The sequence below is a fragment of the Sorex fumeus genome, unplaced genomic scaffold (genome assembly GCF_029834395.1).
Source record: "Sorex fumeus unplaced genomic scaffold, SorFum_2.1 ptg000072l, whole genome shotgun sequence".
Classification (NCBI taxonomy): domain Eukaryota; kingdom Metazoa; phylum Chordata; class Mammalia; order Eulipotyphla; family Soricidae; genus Sorex; species Sorex fumeus.
In genome coordinates this window covers 40,342,838-40,362,109 of record NW_026606129.1, presented here as the reverse complement: position 1 = coordinate 40,362,109, position 19,272 = coordinate 40,342,838, and the positions used below count along the sequence as shown (strand labels likewise).

At 43.7% G+C, this 19,272-nt stretch overlaps 1 protein-coding gene across 1 annotated transcript in view; it reads right to left on the bottom strand.

The window, feature by feature from the left end:
- Window positions 1-19,272, bottom strand: part of ITGA9 (integrin subunit alpha 9) — a 329,418-nt gene that overhangs the window by 46,716 nt on the left and 263,430 nt on the right. Inside the window, exon 23 of the mRNA XM_056129639.1 lies at window positions 17,918-18,025. Within this exon, the coding sequence (XP_055985614.1) occupies window positions 17,918-18,025 (108 nt within the window). The remainder of the gene's footprint in view (window positions 1-17,917; window positions 18,026-19,272) is intronic.

The following is a 19,272-nucleotide window of genomic DNA, read 5'->3' as shown; positions in this document are numbered from 1 at the left end:
TCAACAGGCCCACGCTCTTGCAACTTGGCATTGGTGCTGCTGGCTGGGCCAGCCGCCCCAGCTCTGGGTTCTGGCTCTGGAAGGAGGCTGGCTTCCTTCATCTGCTCTGTCAATGTGGGTGACGGGGCAGCCTTTGAACACTGCCATGTCTGGACTTTCTGTCTCTAGCCAGAACTACAACCTGCACAATGTGACACTTGCTCCAGAACTCAACCAATCATCTTTTTTGTTTTGTTTTGGGCCATGCCTGGCCATGCTCAGGGCTTACTCCTGGCTCTGAGCCCAGGGGAATATAGGTAGATCTGGGGATTGACTCCGGCCAACAAACACCCTACCTGCTGTATTATCTCTCTGGTCGCCTAACCATAACCTAAGTGTTTGGCTTCTGCTGAGGAAAAAAAAGAATAATAAAAAAAAACGAAGCCAAGGTAAATTCTGAGCCTTTTTGGCATCCTGGCTACTCAGCAGAGAGAAGGACAATTTCTGAAAAATTTTAAAAAGAGAGACTTGAGGCAATTGCCGAGATAGTCCGGCTTGACCTGTGGGTACACACATACCATGTGGTGGGTGGGTAGGAAAAGGGGGAGGGAGAGAGAATGAATACTTTCATAATCTCTCTGACCAACATCTGTGAAGTTTAACTTTGTTCTTAGAAGATTCTAACCTAGATTTTTATTTCAGTTTTATCTTTTGACTTTTTTCCCACCTTGAAATGATGGAAACCTTGGCAGTGGACTGGGAGAAATTGTCAAAACATATCTATGTGGCGATTTTGACTTGATTTCTTTTGTTCCCAGGAACCCAGGGGTCTGTGTTGGATGCACTGCATGTGGAGGATATCTGAGCAGGCTCACCTAACCTGGGTGGGGGGCAGGGGTGGTGGTGTAGGAGACAGTGCAGTAGGGAAGCCCATTCTTTGACCGATAGACTGATTTTTGTTGAGGACAATCTTTTTTTTTTTCTTTTCTAATTGTAGTTTAGGTGGCATGTACAACAGTATGAAGTTAATGGTGATGATTTTGATTGCACGAAGTTACTACATCTTCCCTACTTGGGTTCCTTTTGATCCACCTCCCCCGGCCCCCCACTGTGTGATAACCTCAGTTGTCCAGGTTTTATTTATAAAGAGTATTTCCCAACGTCCTGGGACCTAAAGCTGGGAATCACCAAAAACAAGGTCGCCATAACTTTTCCAGTCAATTTGCAATCTTCTGGAAGGGGACTATGAAAAGCAGAAAACTCAGGGCTGGGAGATCACTCAAAGTTGGAGTGCCTGATGCGAACCCCAGTTTGACCCCCTGCGCCATTCTCAGAGCAATGTTGGGCATGGCCCAAGAACCCGCAGATAAAATAGAAAATTGAGATTGTGATGAGCACCATGGAAAAAAAGAGCACCCAGGGTTGCCTGGGAACTGAAGAAGCCATTAGCAAGGGCAGAGGGTGTGGGGTGCGGCCGACGGACAAGGTCAGGGTGGAGAGTGGAGAGCATGGCCTCCCAGGCCTGGCTCCCAGGGCATGGGCTCTCATGGTTTCAGCCACTGTAGTCTCACTGGTGATGTATATCTCAAGCAGTGCTCAGGGAGTCCTGGAAGTACTTGGACAATAGGGACAGACAGTTTAATGGTTTGACTTGAGGATGCAGAGCTGATTGGGCTCTGTGGTGAAGGGACCACCAGGGTCACATTCCTGTGCTTGGGGGCCTTTAGGGCTACACTGAGACTGCTGGGAGCATGTGGTGCTGGGGGCTGTACTTGGGTCTGGGTACATGCAAGAAGGCACCTGTGACCGCTGAGCTAGCTGGTCCCGAGTATGTATATACAGATTCCCAAGCATTGCTCAGGAGAGCTGAGGACCTTTCTCAGAGATACTTAGTTAGGTCACATCATGTAATATAGGGCCTGGGAGATGCCAGGGGCCACCAGGGCTATACTTGGTTGCACTTAGGGGGCCTTCAGAGCAGTAGCCAGTGGTAATGAGGGGTCAGATGATATTGGAGATTGAATTCGGTTCCTCACACAGGTCTTTGCTGTCTGAGTAATGAAAGTTTATGATGAGGAGGGGAAGGATTAAAAAGAAACACCTGGTGCTTGCTGCTCAGTTTTGAATCTCTTTTGCATTGCAGCCTTTGGGGAGAGCTTAGAAGGAAGAGAGCTTAGGACAGGACAAGGGGAAGTAATGGCACGGCACACTTTGGGGACAGAGAAGTGGGGGAAGGGGTTGAGTTTCAGTTTTATACCAAAGGAACTAGGGTGCTGCACCCCATTTCAGCACTGGTAAAGTCAGGGAAAGTAGGTACTAAGAGTTGAGGAGCATCATCTGAAATGTGATTTGAGGGATACAGAAATGGCTTACCCACAAGAGCTTGCTGGACAGATTGTTCTGTCTGTACTTGGGAGATGTCTTGATTGCAGTCTGTCCCAAGACAGTGGGCTGGATCACCAAATCACACAAACCCAGCACCACTGGAAAACCCAATTTCTCATGCTGACTAGGGATTGTTCCATCCCGTTCTTCCCTGTCAGCCAAGAGGGTGGGGGTTCTCAGCCTCGAATATTGGCTACAGGATCTGCCCACCATGTCAATGACCAATTCACTACAGAGCCCTACATTTCTACCAGAGAAAATAAACCCAGGGCAAAGAAAGGAAAGGAAAGAAGCATGTGTGCACTGTGGGCGGTGGGGGGAGTGGTCGGCAGTAAGAAGGCGTGAGTCGTTCCATGTTGCTTTGGGTTATTGGAAGGTTGCTTTCAAGTGCCAGGCCTGGCTTGTGTCCAAGCTGTGTCTTGGTTTCCAGCAAGCTTGCTGCATGGGGGGAGAAGGGGTCTTGTTACAATTACCCTCCCCGCACAACTGGGTCATAAAACCCAGGATTTTTCTCATGTGAAATGTGCCTTCACCACCAGCTGCTGGTGTCAGTGCTTATACCAGAGAAAGATGGGGGATTCACCCCATGGTAGAACCTGGCCTTGGCATGAGCACTAACTTATGAGCACACACACACAGGGATTCTTGGATGGCCCACGTGAGCATGGAGCAGCAAAGGGGCAAATGTTTCAAAGGAGGGCAGCAGCTAAATACAAGGGGAGAGAATTCTCTGGTTTTGGCTGGAATTTCTGGTGCAGAGATCATGTTACAAAATGTGAGACACTTTTATTCCCTCCCAGAATGAGGCTCTGAATGTGTGCTGCCTCAGCCGGCACTGAAAACTGCAACATCTCCCATTGCCCTGGATCCCTGTCTACCATTTAACATCCTGGAATCTACTCTTATCTCTGTGACTTGTCTCTCTTCACAAGAAGGGCAGTTACATGAGGATTGAGAAATCCTATTTTTAGTGTCTCTTTTGTTCTCTGTAGTGACTGGGACTTGGCACATGCTAAATGCAAAGTATTTGTTGTATGGATGAACTCGTGGAGACGAAATCCCCACAATAGCAGTGCAAAGTGAGGACTCCCATTTCATGGAGGAGGAAAGGGAAGCCATGAAGATTAAAGTGACAAGCTCTAAGCAATGTTCTTTGACTTCTCTACCTCTGTGGCTGGCATCTGGTCTACATATGGTGCGCAGACCAGCAGTTACAACCAAGGTGGCAGACCAGTTGTTTTCAGGCTTTGCACCCCTGAGGAACAGCACCAGTCTATGGATGGGTAGTTGAAGGCCACTGCTTGAGAACAGTGATTTTCAGCCTCTTTATACTCAAGGGCTGGCGAAAAGAGAGGCTCTGTCTCTCAGACTCTTAGAGCAGAAATAAAAGGCACTGTTCATAATAAGAATATTTATCAATGAGCATAACCGCATTGCGACAAGATCCAGGTAACATATGTTAAGCAACAAATCACTTTGTTGGTGTGTAACAGGTGATTTCTGTAGACTGGAGGTTGAAAACCACTCTAAGTTGGAGAAATAGCTCTAAGGGTTGGGTTCATGCTTTGCAAGGAGGAAGCCCAGGCTCAACCCCCAGAATCTCACTGTACCCTGAGCACAGAGTGAAGATTATCTCCGGGAGCCACCGAGTGTGACCCAGAAATTAAGACAAAGGCAAAATCAAAAGAAGAAAACCAAAGCTCTGCTCTAGACTAGGACTTCTTGACTGTTTATGGGGAAATGGATTCCAGGGGATCTTGGCAGGAAGAAGATTATGATTCAGCTGGTCTGGGGGGAGCTTGAGTCTGCAAGTCTGTAGTTCTAACTTCCCGATGTTAGTAAAATGATGTCAGGGACTTGCAAGTCCCTGAATAATGCAGAGGTTAAGAGGAAATACCAGTTCAGTCACTTAACAGCTCTGTGTGTCTCTCATCCCCATTTCTTCACCAGTCTATCATAAGGAATAAAAGGGTTTGTCTAGGTAACACACTTGGCACAATGCCTCATCTGTAACAAATTCTTAGTGAAAAAAAATGATTGCATTATTCTAATTATACATTTTCAGAATCCTACTGGAGTACTTACTATCTTCTACTATACCAAAATAGGAAAAGCCTACCTTGACTTGGAGAACAAGGATAATTCATATCTTCCCACAAAGATATAGAATTATGTGCTGGGTATATTACATGTGTGTTTAGAGGGAGGTTCTAAAAGGGAAACTGTTTTCCATTTCTTACATTACTTTAGAGTGTCCATTTTTTTCTCATCTTAATTAACAATAAATATGAATCTTTTTGATTTGTGTCTGTTTAACAGAAGAGGAAATCTTCATTTTCATTCATTTGCATGGATTATTGGTGAGGCAAGGCATCTTTATATGCTTATTTGCCATTAAAATTTCTTACAGGAAGGCTGGGGATGTGGCTCAAGTGGTAGAGAACATGTCTTGCATGTTCTGGTTTTGATCCTGGGTTTGATCCCTAGCACACCACAGGCCCTGAGCATACCCAGGGATAGCCTATGTGTTCCCCAAGAGCTGCCAGCTTTGGGAACCAGCACAGTTCTCACAACAATAAAACAATTTCTCTTTTTCCACTTCTATCTTTTGACCCATTTTCACGATTAAATATTTTTCTTAGTGATTTGTAGAAGTCAGTCATAGATTATTGCTCTGCTCATGATCTCTTTTGATCACATAGAAGATTAACTTTTTAATACATCTGAATCTGTCAATCTTCTTTTAGTGGGTTTTGGATTTTATGACTAGTTTAGAAGAGTTTTCCCATCCAAAGAGAAAACTGTATATGAAAACATACGGTGTTTATATATGTATATATATATATATTTAACATATAACTTTGGATTCATCTGTTTTCCCTCACTGAGGTATAGGTTTTCTACCATTTCTTTTCAAATGAATAATCAACTGTCTTCACATTTTGGGGGGACATCCCAAGTGGCGCTCAGAAGGTCTTAGGGCAATTCTTGATCAACTGGGCCAATGCAAGGCTTGAGGATGTGGAGGATGTGGAGTTTTCCCAATGTCAGGGATTACCTGGACACATCCAGTGGTGCTATGGGCCTCCAGTGCTACACCTTGCTATGCTCGGGAAAACTTGTGTGGCAGGGATTGAACTAGGAAGGGCTGCATGCAAGGCATTTGTTTTAAACCCTGCGTTATCTCTCCCACACATTTTCACATTCTTTATTGTAGAGGAATCCATATATCTCCCCTTCTTGAAGACATTATTTCATATTTTTTATCTACTCTGTATTACTTCCTTCCAAAATTCCAATTATGCATATTTTGATATGCTTCACAGTGTCAAGTAAGTACTTGCTCATATGTCTTTTTCTGTTTTTCAGATTGGATAATCTTTACTGGTCTATCTTCAATTTCTCTGATTCTCTTTTCCTTTTCTTGTCCTCCTGAGTGGTACTCAGATCCTGGGGTTCACTCCTGGTGATTCTTGGCAATGCTTGGTAGGGGGAACAAGAGTTGCCAGACCAAACTGGGGTAGATCACATGCAAGGTATGTATCTTAATCCCTGTACTAGCCCTCTGGCCCAAGTTCATTATAAGTCAATATCTACTACTAAACCCCTTTAATAAAATTTCCAATTCAGCATTTTACTTTGAACTCCAGAATTTACCTGGGTTCACTCTTTCTACCTGGTGGCACTTGGGGGCCTTCAGGGCGACTTCCAGCCCTGAGAGTGGGGGTGGGGACATGAGCTGCTCGAGGTGGGACTCAAGACACAGATTTACAGTTGGAGCTGTCTCCCTGCCTCCCCTCTTGGCTATTTTTCATAATTTACAGATGTCTGTTAATAGTTTCTATTTGGTGAGTTATTGTTCTACTTTCTTTAATTCTTTAAACATCATTTTATTTTTGGGCCATACCTGGCAAAGCTCAGGGTTTGCTCCTGGCTTTAGACTCAGGGATCAATTCTGGTGGAGCTTGGGAGACCATATGTGGTGCTGGGGATTGAGCCTGAGTCAGCTGTGTACAAGGCAAGTGCCCAACCCACTGTACTATTGCTCTGGCCCCAAACATGATTTATTTTAAACAGTTATAATATCTGTATTGGAGTCTTTTGTTTGTTTTGGGGCCACATTCAGTGATGCTCAAGACTTACTCATGGCTCTGCACTCAGGGATCACTGCTGGTAGACTTGGGGGATCATATGGGATGCTGGGGATGGAACCCAGGGTGGTCACATGGAAGGCAAGAACCCTACCCATTGTACTATCTTCCCGCCCTGTATTAGACTTCTTAACTGTTAAGTCCAATATCTGGGTTTCTTGGAGAGTTTCTGTTGCTTGCTTCCTCCCACCTCCTCTATACAAGACACAATCTGCGACCCCCTCCTCCGTTTTATAAAGTTGTGTTCCTCCTCCTCTAAAGTGTACAGTTTAGATCATAAATCACTTTGGATTCCTGTCCCCATTCTTTTGGGGTGGTAGTTGTTACTTTGTGACTTGTCCATATTAATTCTCTGGACTCATTTTCTGGGGAGTGTAGCCTTTGATGTCTATTGTTTGGTATTATTTTCTGCTTGCTTCTATTTTAAAGTCTGGTTTCCTGAATGTTGTCCTGGACCAACCAGTGAGTGATCAGAGGTTGTACAGACACTTTGGTAGCAGCCAGGCCTCTATCCTAGGTCGATGGACCTGAGTGTGGCCACAGGTCTGGCATTTGTGAGGGGGCTCCAGTTTTCACTTTCTGCATTCACAGGGTCTCACCTCCAGGCAGTTCCTTCTCTTGCATTTCCCAAAGACTGTATCTGGTAGTGCGATCATGATATTTTTGTTTCTTTGCCACAATAAAGGCTATTTATTTCCTTCACTATTTTTTTTTGGTTTCTGTTTTGGATTTTTTTTTTTGGCGATGCTCAAGGGTTACTCCTGGCTCAGCTCAGGAATTATTCCTGGCAGTGCTCGAGGGATCACATGGGATGCCAGGAATCAAACCCGGGTTGACCACATGCAAGACAAGCACCCTACGTACTGTGCTATCCCTCTGGCCCCTCATTCCTGTCACTATTAAGACCTCTAACCCTACTGAAATGAAGAGAGAGCCAGGGCCCTGCTCTCATCTTTGGTGGACAGAGCTTAATGTTTCAGCATCAAGTGATGCTGTGGAAGTTTTTGGTAGAGGACTATTGGCATGTTGAGGATATTCCCCTTTCTGCCTTCCTTACTGGGAATTTTGGAAAAAGTCATACAATTTTATGCTTATTAAATCTGGAAGCCAAATTAAATTGGCTTCATAGAAGCTTTCATCAAAACAATTAGCTAGTTAGTTCACTCTTAATTCTTTCAATATTAACATAATGAAGACTATTGGCTAGTTTCTTCATGGGGAATCAACCTGATCTTCTTCAGTTCCATCCTACCTTATTCAGAATATATTCCTTTTACTGGAATCCATTCACAAACAGTATTCTATATATCTGTTTTCAAAGTGAGTTTGACCTGAGGTTTCATTCTGTTTATGTCCACTCTTTGCTTCCAGTTTCAGAATCAGGTTATATGAATGTCATAGGAGAGTGTGCTATAGATGAGATCATCTTTTTTTTCTCTCTTTTTTGGTTCATATTCTGTAGTGTTCAGGGGCTACTCTCCATTCACTGCTCAGGGCTTGCTTGTAGTGGTTTGTGGGGACCATGTGGTGCTGGGGATCAAAACCAGGCTGCTATGTAGAACATGTGCTCCAGCCCCTTAAGCTATCTATATGGCTTCTACTTTATGGGACAGTTTATATGATATAGAAATCATGCCGTGAAAGCTTGGCAGAACTTGCAAACACAACTATCTAGTTTTGGTGCTTTCAATTTTTTATAACTAAAAAAATTTTAATTTTAAAAACAATATTTTTATTGTAGTTTTAGGTAACATGGATAAATTAGTGTTAGATTTATGATATACTGATTATAAAATTACTTCACTCCCCCTCCCCCAAAGAGCCTAAAGGTAAGGTAAAAGGTAAAGGCCCTCCCGTTGATTGTCGATTTGCTCGAGCGGGCCCAGTAACGTCTCCATTGGAGACTTTGTTGTTACTGTGACTGGCATATCGAATACTCTCGGTAGCTTGCCTGGCTCGCCGAGAGGGGCGGAGGAATCGAACTCGGGTCAGCCATGTTGGCCGCGTGTAAGGCGAACGCCCTACCCGCTGTGCTATCGCTCCAGCCCAAAGAGCCTAACCATGCCTTTTCAGCTTTATCCTGTGTCATCTTTTCCTTCTCCATATCCCTACTGCTGGGTAAAACTTTGGTTTTATAATCCAAGGTCAAGGGTTTGTTATCATTAAATACTCTCTGTTTTCTTATGTTGTCTCTATACCACATATGTGTGAGATCACTGGTATTGTCCATATCCCTTTGACTCAGTGGGGGAAAATCTTTGCCTACAAGATATCACATAAAAGGCTACCATCCAAAAAGCTCAACAATAAAAAACCAACAATCCCATTAAAAAACAGGAAGAGCAGCCTAACGGACTCTTCCATGCAGAGGACAGATGGATAGCCAGTTGGCATATGAAAAAGTGGTCATCATCACCAACAGTCTGGGAAAGGCAAATTAAAACAACAACGAAGAGGTACTGTTAACACCACTAAGAAAGGCATATTTCAAAATGACTGGCAACAATTGTGTTTGCAGAAATGTGGTGGAAAAGGACCCTCATTCACTGATGGTGAATATTTATTTCGGTCTCTGTAGTAAAGAGGATGATGATTTCTTATATGACTTTTTTTCAAGGCATAGGTCTTTAGTTACTCTTACACTTTCCCCCCTCTCCCCCCAAAGTAGATGATAGAAACTTGATGTTTCTTTTAGATCTTCAAATATTGGAGGTAAAAAGAGAGCTCTTAGCTGGGGGTGGAGCACATGCCTTGCAGGCATGAGGTACAGAATTCTATCCTGGCATTACATGCTCCTTAGCCGCTATTTTGTCATTCATTTTGAATACCTTTATTTCTTCATATTGACTGCTTATTTATAAAAAACAACTTAATTAAATGGTGTTAAATATTCCCAAGTGGATGTGTTCTTGGTTAGCTGTTTGGCTAACCTTCTGTTGTTAGCTTCCAAGTTTATTGTTTTGTGGTCAGAGAATGTGGCTTGTATTACTTTGACTTTTTCAGTTCTGTTGAGTTTTTTTTGTAGTGCAATAAATGAGCAATTTGTGAATGTTCGCATGTGATTGAAAGGAATATGTATTTCCTTATGTACCAAGAAATCTACAAACTTCCCCATGTACATCAGCTTGTTCCATCCTCACAATGTGAAAATCTACTATTGGCTATTTTTATGAATGATGGCACTCCTGGTAGAGGTCAGGGAACTTCCCCAGGTTACCAAAGCTGGGAGCACTAATAAAACCCAGATATTTTGAATAATATTATTCTGAATCTCTTTTTGTCCTCTATATCTGAGAGATCATAATTGCCAGTCAGAGTATACAAATACAATTGCTTAGTTGGAGCATTCAAATACTCATTATTTGGGTATTGGTCATTTGAATTGGCATTTAGGTCAGTGGTTGTGTGAATGTCTCAAATGTGTAAGTTCTTCAGTTTGCATCTACCAAACTCCCTTCTTTCCCCACAAAGCCCAAATATGACCACAAAATACTCATTATTTTATGACCACTGTGCAATGACTTTTGAAGGGATTAAATTTCCCTGCAATGATTATGGGTGTGTCTGTTATTTTTTTCTCCTTCTTCCTCCTTCTCCTTATTCTTCTTCTTGTCATTGCTTTTTATTATTATACAGCTGTGTGGTTGGTTACATAAATGTTCATCTATATTAGAAATTCTCAGTGGACTGTTCCTTTTATTATGCTAAAATATATTTAGGGCTTCATTGAATTTTTTGGCTTCTATTCTATTTTACTCTATTAATACTATGGAGTTTCTTTTTTGTTAGCATTTGCTTGATTTTTTGCATGCTTTGATTATTGTTATTTTAAAATTATATTTAATAATTAAGTTTAAAAAAGGTAGCATAACAATAGTGTTAGCACTTTTAGTACAGATGTGCAAGGTTACTGTACCACATCACCACCAACAAGCCCAATAACCTCCACCACTACTCCATGTCACCTCTAGTCTGTCATGAGTTTCCTTCTCCCTCCTTCCTGGGCCATTTTGAAAGGTATGCTCTTACTAGTTAGTAATCTATAATTGGATGAAAAAAGGACATGCTTAAAAAAGGACCAATCTGAGAGTGTCATTTATAAGGACACAATTCATAAGTGTTTTGATTACTGCCGTGTTTGGATTTATTCTCTTATCCTTTATTTCCTTTATACCTATACATATATAAATATGCATTTCCCCCTTTGTTTGGGGGCCATAGTTGACAGTACTCTGGGGACCATGCAGTACCTGGGATTGAACTTAGACCTCTCATATGCCAAAGATGCACTCAGCCTGTTGAGCTATTTTCCCAGCCCCTTCTGAGTTATTTTTAAAATTTTCTTCTCTATTGGATTTGAATGTCCTACACTTTTTTTTGTCCTTTCGAAATTTTTTTTGGTCAAGCCCTTGATTGGCACAGAAACTGTTCATCCTAGACAAGAAGAGAATCTTGGCTTGCCTTAACTTTTACTCTCCAGCCTTTTAACTCATGTTGAGATCATTTGGATCCTCATTCAGATGGTCGTAAAATCAAGGAATATTAAGTTAAACTGACTTTTACACTACATTCTTGGAATCTTTCAACTGGTTTCCAACTCATTACTTGATTTTAGAACATGTAATGTTCCATGAATTTACATGTTACCCTTATGCAGAGACCAGGTTAATCTCCAAATGATTTGGCTTTTTAGTATGTGTACTGCCAAGATGAGCTCTTCTCACTTTCTTCTTTTATTTTGTATTACTTTTGAATTTTTGAACTACACCCAGTAGCACTCAAGGCTTATTCCTTGGTTTACTCCTGGCTTGCTGAGGGCTCACTCCTGGTGGTGCTCCAGTGACCAAATGCATTGCTGATGATTGAGCCCCTGTTGTCCACATGCAAAGCAAGCACCCTAACCACTGTACTATCTCCCTGGCCTTGTTTTCTTCTTCTTTTATCTTAATTCTATGACACAACTGCTATGTTGTGGTCTTTACTTGTTTGATGAAAATTATGAATTTACAAAAACTCTAGTTTACTCTCTTCCATGGAAACATTGCATCTTTGCATCTCTCTGAGGGTGTCTACGCTGCTGATCCTGAAATTGCCTTGCCTCATTACTGCACTCTTTGATCTTTGTTCTTTTTGATAGTAGTTGGTATCTCTCTATCCTGGAGTTGATGTTTCTCATTTAGCAGGTGATTCTGGAGCTCTGCTCATCAGTGTTCCCAGTTTTCTTCAATGGTTACACTCATAGACCAGCACCTTCTGCATACTGGTCTGTGGAATGGCAGTTATAAGCACTGTGGTGGACCTATGGACAGCATCCACCTGTTTACCAACGACTGAAGACCAATGATCTCTGCCTTCTGTGGACTTGCCTGTCTTTAGAGAAGCAGGAGTGTTCCCAGGAGGAGTGTGAAGTACGTAGAGTGAAAAGTAAATAAGCTTTGGAATTGGACCTGGTTACAAACCCAGAGCCACTACTACCCAGTTGTGTGAAGGTGAGCACATTTTAGTCCACAAGTGGCCTAACCTTCCAGAGGTCCTATGACAGCACAGGAACCAGATGACGACAACCTTAGGACAGCAATAAATGATATCATTTCTGTCATTTATCCAGGAGAAAGCTCTTCGTTCTTTAATTTTTGACCATCTGTGATCTAGTTGATGGCCCTACATGATTCTCATTGATAAGCTTCCAAGGATTGACCTTGGGGAAACTCTTCATTCCCTAATTTTTAAGTTTATGTATTTTTTTTTAAATTTAAATTTTTATTAGTAAAACACCATGAGGTACAGTTGTAGACTTACAAATTTTTGTGCTTGGGTGTCAGTTATACAATGATCCAGTACACAGCCCTCCACCAGTGCCCATTCTCCATCATTTTTTTTTTGCTTTTTGGGTCACATCTGGCAATGCACAGGGGTTATTCCTGGCTCTGCACTCAGGAATTACTCCTGGCAGCGCTCAGGGGACCACATGGGATGCTGGGAATCGAACTCAGGTCGGCCGCGTGCAAGGCAAATGCCCTACTCATCTCTCCACCAGTGCCCATTTTCCACCACCACGGGTCCCAGTATCCCTCCCACCCTCCATCCCACCATCCCACCCTGCCTCTGTAGCTGTTAGAAAAGATGAAGTCATGAAATTTACATACAAGTGGTACTACATGGAAAGTATCATGTTAAGCGAAATGAGTCAGAAAGAGAGGGATAGACATAGAAAGATTGCATTCATCTGGGGAACATAAAGTAACAAAATAGGAGACTAACACCCAAGTGTGGCCGAGATTAGTACCAGGAGTTTTGCTCCATGGCTTGGAGGCCAGCCACACATTCTAAGGGAAAAGGGAGCTCAGATAGAGGAAGGAGCACCAAATAAAGGGTGTTGGGAGGATCCTCCCAGGATGGGAGAAGCATGCTGAAAGTAGACTATAGACCAAACATGATTGCCACTCAATGCCTCTTTTGCAAACCACAACACCCAAAAGGAGAGAACAAAAAGTTTATATATCTTTTTGGTGACTAACTCAATAGGTACATCTTTTTCTTCCATAGCAATATAGACATTCTCAAACACAAACTGATTGAAATTCCCAAATCAGTGGGCTCACTTTGGTGGAAATAAGTCATGGGCAGTCCTGTCTAGGGCAATGGTGAGAGTTATTTAAAAATTATTTTTTAGTGAAGCAAGATAGTTTTTTCTTTTGTTGTTGTTGTTGATTATTTTGCCACATCCAGTGATGCTCAGGGTTTACCCCTGACTCTGCTCTCAGGAATCACCTGGCAGTGCTTGAGGGACGATATGGGATGCTGGGGATTGAACCTGGGTTGGCTATATGCAAGGCAAATGCCCTACTTGCTGTACTACTGCTCCAGCCCCTAGTGAATCAAGGTAGTTTTTTTTTAACATTCCAATATAATTACATGGATAAATATACATTACTCCTTGAAATTTTTTTCAGAGTCTTAATATTGGTGATTAAACAGCATAGTAGGCCAAAATATACCAGGAAAAATATATACATACATATATTCTGAATATTTAAAAATCTTTCTTTTATTATTTTTATTAGTGAGACACCATGAGGTACAGTTGTATACTTACAAATTTTTGTGCTTGGGTTTCAATTATACAATGATCAAATACCCATCCCTCCACCAGTGCCCATTTCCCATCACCACGGATCCCAGTATCCCTCCCACCCCCCATCCCCCCATCCCACCCTCCCTCTGTGGCAGGGCATTCCCTTTTATTCTCTCTCTCCTATTGGGTGTTGTGGTTTGCAAAAGAGGCATTGAGTGGCAATTATGTTTGGTCTATAGTCTACTTTCAGCATGCTTCTCCCATCCTGTAAGGTAGTTTTTAAAATTGAAACTTATTGAAAAAAATGTGAGAGAGAAAGAGGGGAAATGTGTTCAAGAAACAGAAACATAGAAACAGGTAAGCAGATATATGTTCAAGGGAGAGGATGCTCTTGAAGAGCAGGTGGTAAGCAGGTTTGTAACTTACCAAAATTTTATTCACTTAAATTATATTTATATACTTATATCATAGTTGTAGTACTATACTAAGCTATTAAAATATAAGTTTTCCCACCAACTTGAAATACTGGGGTGTATATTAGTATAAGTGATCATATTGATACCATATATTCTGATGATGCTCTATGGAAAAGTCACTGAGGTATCTCCTTGGAAAATTCACCCCTCATTTCTATTCTAACTTATTTAACTCCTTTTCCTTCTTTCCCTCCCTCCCTCCCTCCCTCCTTTCCTTCCTTCCTTCCTTCCTTCCTTCCTTCCTTCCTTCCTTCCTTCCTTCATTCCTTTTGTGGGGAGGGGCACACCTGGCTATACTCAGGGATTATTCCTGACTCTATGCTCAGGGATTACTCCTTGGTGTGGTTCCAAAGGACCATACATGGTGCCAGGGATCAAACCCAGATCAGCTTCATGCAAGTCATATGCTTTACCCATTGTACTTATGCTATCTCTCCGGCCCCTAGAAATACGTTTTAAAAGAAAGAGCTCAGCAGATAGAATGGAAAACGAGCTCCTCCCTCCGTTAGATACTAGTGACTAGATACTCCGTGAATCTAGAATAATCTCTTCATCTTTTCTACTGATAAACCATTCTCTCATCCCTGTCTGGAAAACCCAAATGCAGGAGGCATTTCCTGCCCCTCACCAGGGAGGTCTTGGCACCTCTGAACCAAGCCTGAGTCTATCCATGCTTGCAGTCCGGAGACTGTGATGGCATTTACACTGTCTCCTGCAGGGGGCGCCTTCTGCAGAGCTGGGGGATGCCTTCCCCTTCTCCATACCTGGTATATAAGAGGCCTTGGTGCTGCTCATATTTACAGCATAGAAAAAGAGGATTTATTAGTCCAACCCATTTTGTTTCAGATGGTCTAGAAAAGCCCGTCATTTTTGCCCTTGCTCTCAACTCTGTTATTTTCACGATGATTCCTACTCAGCTTCCTGATGGATGCTTTGTGTATGGTGGCTGGTCTACGTTTCTGCTGCCCTGTGGGATGTGAATGTGCCCTTACAGGCTCAGCACCCCCATACATGTGGGACAGTGGAAAGGGATAGGCTTTCCCTAGACCACCACCATGGTGTACTGCTAACCAAAACACAAGCCGGGAGGAGGGTTTAGGACACTGGTCAGGAGGAAGATCCTGAACCATGACTGGGAGTAGAATGAGGCTATGCTTTAGTAGGTACAGGAAAGATATCTTCCAGGTCAAAGTGTTTTTGTGTGCATGTACATGTGCGTGTGTGTGTGTGCGTGTGTGTGTGTGTGTGCGTGTGTGTGTGTATGTGTGTGTGTGTGTGTTTGGGGGAGGGGATTGTTCTGGAGACCAGCAAGCTCTAATCCTTTATGCTACTTTCTTAGCCCCCATGTCAGCAGCAAAGGTAATCTCTGCTCACAGCAGAGATTGACATTCAGACGCCCTCTAGGGGCTCGGGAGCTCGCCCAGTGCTTAAAGTGCCTGGCCTACAAGGAGTGAGGCTTTGAGCCCTATCCCCGGGCCTCCCAAATGTGCTGAACACAGTCTGGCAGCTCTGCTCTCTGGAAGCTCTAGTGCCTCCACGGGAGGTGTGATCCCGGGGTGCTACAGCAGGTGTGTGCAAGTCCTCAGCTAACAGTGTGTGGGAGGTCCCAGGTGAGCATCACAGCCAAAGCTCCTGGATGCCCCCCAAGACCAACAGTGTAACCACACAAAACTGAAGGATGTGCCCCCAGAAAACACAATCATGAAAATGTAAGCCCCGGAGAGCCCCACGCCTGTGAAGGGGAAGATGGTACCCAGGGTATGACCCTCAGGGAACACAGTCAAGGATGGGCAGAACTGCTGGTCATCACAAGCATGAAAAGAAACAAGAAGGGAAGAGAAGGAGAAAAACAAGACTAAGACCCTGTGGGAAAACACCAGAGCCTCTGGGAAATGGGGGGCAGGTTCATCCTATCTGGAGTTACCAAAGACCTAAGAAAGAGTTCTCAACTAGCTGTGGGAAGATTGTGCCATAAGTCTGTGATGGCCTTGGGACGTATGTCCCCAACTTTCAACATGAAGTATGGGAAATACAAATGGTCATCAATGTCACTGAGAAAGGGAAGGAAATAATGAGTGGGTGCTGTGGGGTTTGTGTGTGTGTGAGGGGGACAGATGGCTCCTCCCTGAGTACTTGTGGCTGCTTCAGCCCTTTGGTTGGCTGTGGGGCCTGATAGCAGGGCCTGGCTCCCCAGGAGCCCACCCAAAGCTGGGGTGGTGACTGAGAGTGGGGTGGGGAAGGAATGACACCAAGTTCTAGTGCCGTCCAGGAAATAAGCATTTCTCCTAATGGGAGAGGACCGACTTGCACCACGCCTGCTACCCCAACCCCCAACATGTGGGGCCTGTACCATTGGTGTCCCTAGAGGCCCAAAGGGGAGAATGCCAGGATCTTGACGAGCCAGCCACCATGCCTGCCCAGGGAACACTCTGGTGAACTGGTCTAGAGTGGGGTGAAACTGACAGAGTGGCAGAAGGCCTGTGCTCGTGGCCTTCAGGACATGGGGTGTGCCAGCAGGGTCAGCAGCTGACTTAGTACTAGGGATCCTCACCGGGTGCTGGCTTCCCAGCAGGCATCTGCCTCCTGAGCTCCAACTGCCCGTCCCTCTGCTCTCAGAGCTGACCGTTCATGAGAGCCAACACTCCAGTGCCGGTTGAATGAGGGTCTGCCCCCAAGAATCTGGGCTTCAGTACCATGAAAATGTCACGGGCCTCTGATCACAGGCTGGTCTTCACCCATGGGAGGCTTGGCTATCTTTAAGCATTCTGTTTTGGACTCAACGAAACTTTTAAATATAGTCTTTAAAAATCCAAAGACTCTGTTTCTGAGAACTCAGAAAACAGAATGGAGCCAGCTCACACCACTTGGGTTTTTGAGGGTTCATTCAGCCAGACTAACAACCGAGTAGTTCTCAAGTCTTCAGGAAAACCACTTGGAATGCCTTCCAGGCCTGCCAGCTATTTATAAATGATCTTTCAAGTCCTTTCCAGTGATTTTCCCTTGGTCTGTTGATTAATAAAGAGAAAAAGTGGTGTGGTTGGTTCTAAGGTACCTCCAGAATCTGAGGGCCTTAAATTTCCTGTTTGGGGTAATAAATAATTCTGTCTATGGGGGGGGGGGAATTCTTTCGACAACAGTACAGATATTTATGTGGATTACTCTTAGAGTGTGCCTAATGAACAGAACATTCCTAGACACTGGGGGAAAGGTAGAGTGGTCAGGTTGATTAATAATATTAAAGATGGTAGACAGGAGAGTGTGGGATTCAGTAACCTCAGACTTGGTTCCAACCGCGGGTACAGAACACTGGGGGCTTTTCTGCTGCTGTTTCGGCAGAAAACACAGACATGGGCACTTCATGGATTATAAATGAAACATCACGAGGGCTGGAATAACCAGGCAGGCGACTGAGGGTGTGTGTGTTGGGGAGGAGGGGTGGAGGTGGAGTGACCAGTGCTACATTAAACATTTTACTCTGTCCAGATTTTTAGTCTATGAGACCTGAGAGGACACCATTCCAGAACCTATTATTACCACCACAAGCCACTTTCTTATTTTCAAGCTGAGGGCAGCACCTCAGAGAAGCTGTAGATCTTGCTGCTCTGAGTTTTAAGCTATTGACTATCCATTGGCTCCCAGAGCCAGCCCATGAATCTTCCAGTCAGGTTTTTTAGTATCCCTTCGTTTCTCCCAAGAGATCTTCTGATAGCACTGAACATACTCGGAACATACATTTCAGAGCAGAATTTCACAGGGTGCAGGTGATTTTCTGGGCCCTTAGTTAGAATACAAAATACCAACAGTTGGACTTGGATCCCAAAAGCATTGTTGAGAAAAAAACAAGGACTCACCACCATCTCCTGGATGTGAAACATCTCTGCGCCGCCAGATGACAGTCGGTTGGGGAGAGAGATGATGATGGAAGAGCCTGGGAGAGTGCTGGGCCCAGTGTTATAGACCTGAAGGAGTTCAGAGACACAGATTTTCACATCATGTCACACATACACACACACACACACACTCAGTTCCTCTGATCCTCACACAGAGACTCTCGGCTGTGGAAACCAAAAGGCCATCATTTGACCTGAGGCACCATATGGAAAGTTGGTGGTGGTAGGGGCATTTCATCATTTCAATAAAATCAAAACCTTGCTACAAATGATATATTTTTGCATATTCCTATATGTTTACCTACAGGTTACTATATAGAGTGGGAATTTATTTTAATTTTCTATGTGTTTGGGACTTCCCCACCTTTGGTTTATTTACCCAGTTGTTCTCAGGGGTTACTCCTGACTCTGAGCTTGGGAGTCATTCCTGGCAATGCTCCTTGGTGAAAATTCAGACATAACCTCGTCCAGTTGTTCCCAAATGTAAGCATGTATCAGAATAACCAGAGGGGTTGTTAGAACAGACTGGTGGAAGGTCATGTCTGAAGTTTCTGAAGCAGCAGGTCTAATGTTTTGGCCAAGGAGGTGCTGGAAGGTTTGTATTTCTGAAACATTTCCAGAAGATGCTTGTGCTGCCACTTCAGCAACAACATCATGAAAAGCACTGATCTGGTTCAATCCCTTTCTTTCCACAGTGTGATGTAACTGAGCTTGTCAAAGACAAAAATGGGTTGGGGGTTGGCCCCAAACTGAGTGACTACACCTAGGATATCCAAATGGACTGTTTTCACCATACCCTGATACAGGGTTGGTTTCTGAATAATTTGCAGCTAACAGAGATGACATTGTACACTTTAGAAAAGAGAGAGATCCCCACACTGGATCCTGTTAAACTTTGCCCCATTAGTAGAACATATGTCTCACATGCCTGAGGCTCTGGGTTCAACCCACAGCAGAAAGAGGACACTTTTTTTATGCCTCTCCTACAATTCTATTCCTGTGTCCGGCAAACAATTATTTTCCTAGAGAAGACTGATACGGCAATAGCTGCAAAGAGAAAGGAGACGGAAAAGAGGTGGAACATTAATTCCAGGGAGAAATGGAGCTCAGAGAATAGAAAAGTTGGGGAGAGGTGTAGAGACAGGAGGCAGATCAGTGGTAGCTTAGGGCTGGGGGTGGGGTAAATGAGTGGGGGGAGGTATGCTAAAGAGTGGCCTTGTAAGACTGTCCACATTCTGACCCATGGATCCTTTGACTGTGTGACATTACAAGGGGGGAACGAAGGTTGCAGGTGGAATTAAAGTCACGAAGCCATT